Source organism: Medicago truncatula, chromosome 3 (genome assembly GCF_003473485.1).
Source record: "Medicago truncatula cultivar Jemalong A17 chromosome 3, MtrunA17r5.0-ANR, whole genome shotgun sequence".
Taxonomy (NCBI): Eukaryota; Viridiplantae; Streptophyta; class Magnoliopsida; order Fabales; family Fabaceae; genus Medicago; species Medicago truncatula.
In genome coordinates, this window is record NC_053044.1 from 51,668,945 (window position 1) to 51,671,921 (window position 2,977).

The 2,977-nt window shown below is 30.2% G+C and overlaps 1 protein-coding gene across 1 annotated transcript; it reads right to left on the minus strand.

The window, feature by feature from the left end:
- Positions 1–1,062: 1,062 nt before the first annotated feature.
- On the minus strand, positions 1,063–1,887 carry LOC11429868 (uncharacterized). The gene has a single exon (XM_003603122.3). The coding sequence runs from the start codon at positions 1,738–1,740 to the stop codon at positions 1,408–1,410; it is 333 nt and encodes a 110-aa protein (XP_003603170.1). The 5' UTR covers positions 1,741–1,887; the 3' UTR covers positions 1,063–1,407.
- Positions 1,888–2,977: the final 1,090 nt, after the last annotated feature.

Sequence of the window (2,977 nt, forward strand, 5' to 3'; positions counted from 1 at the left end):
TAAAATAATTATCCAAGCAATCCTTCCTTCATAGATTAACATTTTTGAATTCTTCAGGAATTCAAAGAGAAAATATTAAGTTCTTCAGGAACTATGCTGTTGAATTCTTCAGGAATTCAAAGAGAATAATATTTAGTTCTTCAGGAACTAGTGTTTTGAATTATTCAGGAATTACTAAGGAATTCACAAAGAATATTAGTGAGTTCTTCATGAACCACACTTTTGAATTCTTCCAAAATTCACATAGAGTAATATTGACTTCTCCAGGAACCATATAATAGATCTCTTTGATTTTATAATATGAGATCAATTCTTATGCAATACTTCATGATTACATATGGAATAAATAAACACAATAATATAATACAATTCACATAATAGTGGTTCAATTATAATAGTATAGTCTATAATCATCGATATGAAAATTAAAACTTATTTTCATATAAATAGATTAAAAAGAATTACATACCTCAGTTGGTTAGAGTCTCGTGCTGATAACGTGTTATGAAACTATTAGAATAAGAAGAACAAGATTAGAAGAACAAGAACAAGATTTAAGAGAAGTAGAGAGAATAGAGAGAGAAGAAAGATGATTATATTATTCTCTTGTGATATATAATTAGGTTACATATGAGCTCTATTTATAGAGAAATACAATGACTTGGGGAGCAACCAAAATATGGCCCAATAAGCTGACAATATGATCCAATAACCCAATTGCTATATGGACATCCACTTGTAATATTCATAACAGTTTTTGAGTTGTACGATTGTATCTAATCGAAAAAGGTTTTTATTCTCAAATTTATTGCTTAAATGATATAAATGTATCCAATTAACATTTAACTCACGCTTAATCAAGATTACTTTAAAAAATCAATTTATTCAAAATTAATTTTTGTCGTAGGAACAAACATTGTTCAGCTAATACCACAGCAGTAGATTTGATTGATAAAATCACGGCACTCGGTAGTACCATCATTTCGTATAAGTTTCAAAGCGTAGTTTTTTGCTAAAATCACCTTGATTTTGCTAAATTCACCCCATACAGAAAGAAAGAAATAGAAAAGCTAAGATATCATTACTAGTGATTAGTGAAGCTAATTTTTGCAACACTAATTTTGTTAAAAACTACATACATGGGTTGGTTGTCTTGTTTTTAACCAAATTATGGCTATGAAATCATAAGATTATTCTGGAGGTACAGATTACACAAGTCAAAGAAATAGAAAGATAATCTAATTATTAAGTAACTTTATGACATATGTATAAACAAAAGACTTAACAAAATCAAGATGAACCATTCATGATTTATCTACAATTCTACTAAAGAACACAACTCAGCTTAATTTGTTGATAGAAAAATTGAAAAGTTTAAATAATTAAAGTGTTACAAATATTAAATATCTACCAACCATAAACCACCTGTGAGTACTTGTTCTTAAGCCATCTGAAACTCTTTCTGAAAGATCCTTTGACTTTACCTTCAACAGAATACATTTTATAGCTAGCAACCCTCTTCTTCCTCTGAAGTTCAGGATCAGACAAACTCAAAGACTTTGAAAAAGAAGAGCCAGATGAAAAGCTTTTACCTTTCTTCAACTTCAAATCCTTAGGAGTTTGTTGTACATAGGAAGAACTATAGCTTCTAAGATCATAAGGCTTAGATGGTCCATAGTAGCTTTCTATCTGCATCATTTGGCCATTGGCATAAGATTTTGATCTCTGAAAATCTTCCATGGGAAATTAGGTAGGAAGAGATTGAAAGGATTTTTGTCTTTGTATAACTTTAAGGCTTAAACTTTTTTCTTATATTAAAACTAAAAAGATGATTAAAATTTATGGAAGTGGTGAAGTGGGGTCCAATAAAGACCTTAAGAGCTTTGGTCTATATGGCTATGGTTTTGAGCTGGCTTACTTTGAATGTTGAAATTTAATTTAGATTTTTGTGGGAGTATTAAATTATGTCCACTGTTACTGTTTTCTTATGGAGAAATTTGATATATTATTCATTGTCTTCTAGATGGCGTGTTTAGTGGGGAATCATGTACATTGTGTAATGTTTACGCTTTTGAATTTGAATTGCCAAACAAAAAAATTCTTGTGTAATTTGCTTTTGACCTAGACAAAGCATTCTGATCCCCACTGTTGTTATAGAAAAGGTCAAAAACCTTTTTTCATGGTCCCATTTTTAAGAATAGAAGTTAAAAAATTTCAACTTGGTGGTCCTTATGTAAATTAAACCGAAGAAACCTTCCTCTTCAAAATATTAAATACTTTCCCTTACAGTTTTTTTTTTTTTGTTGTTGTTGCTCCACCCATTTATGAGGGGTTCGTCTTTTTGCCATGCCCAAATTTGTCTTAATTACTTTTACTATATGATGATCTCTGGAAGTTGTGATTCTAAAGCTTCTCTTCATGATTGTAACCTCTCATTTAATTTCTCTTTGAACTCTCCAATTAGGAATCATGTGCTTCATTGTGTATAAGTACATCCACGACCAAGGCATATACATAAGAGCTAAAAGTTGAGATTTGATGCACTCCTATTGTTATTGGATATTTTTTTGCGATCCATCATACTCAAACTAGGTATAGCTTCTTCATACATATTTTTAATAACTCGAACATGAGCAACCTAAGAGCTTTTCTTTTATGGGACATTATGCAGAAACATTGATTTCTCAACACGCTATACGTCTTCTAACAATCAATGAAAATATGTATAAGTCTCACCATTTGTTGTACTAAGTAAATTGAATTGATAGTCAACTTCTTAAGCACAAAACCAAATTGACTAACAATACTTTTTTTTGAATGATTTTCTTTTCTTATACAGTTATGATAGGTGTGTGTTCACATGAGAAAGGTTAATCTTTTCCCACTATGGAAAAGTTGGATTCAATGATTAGATTAAGTGAATAACATATTCTTAACATGCTCTCTCAACACTAGATTTTTCTTCACACTATCTTCC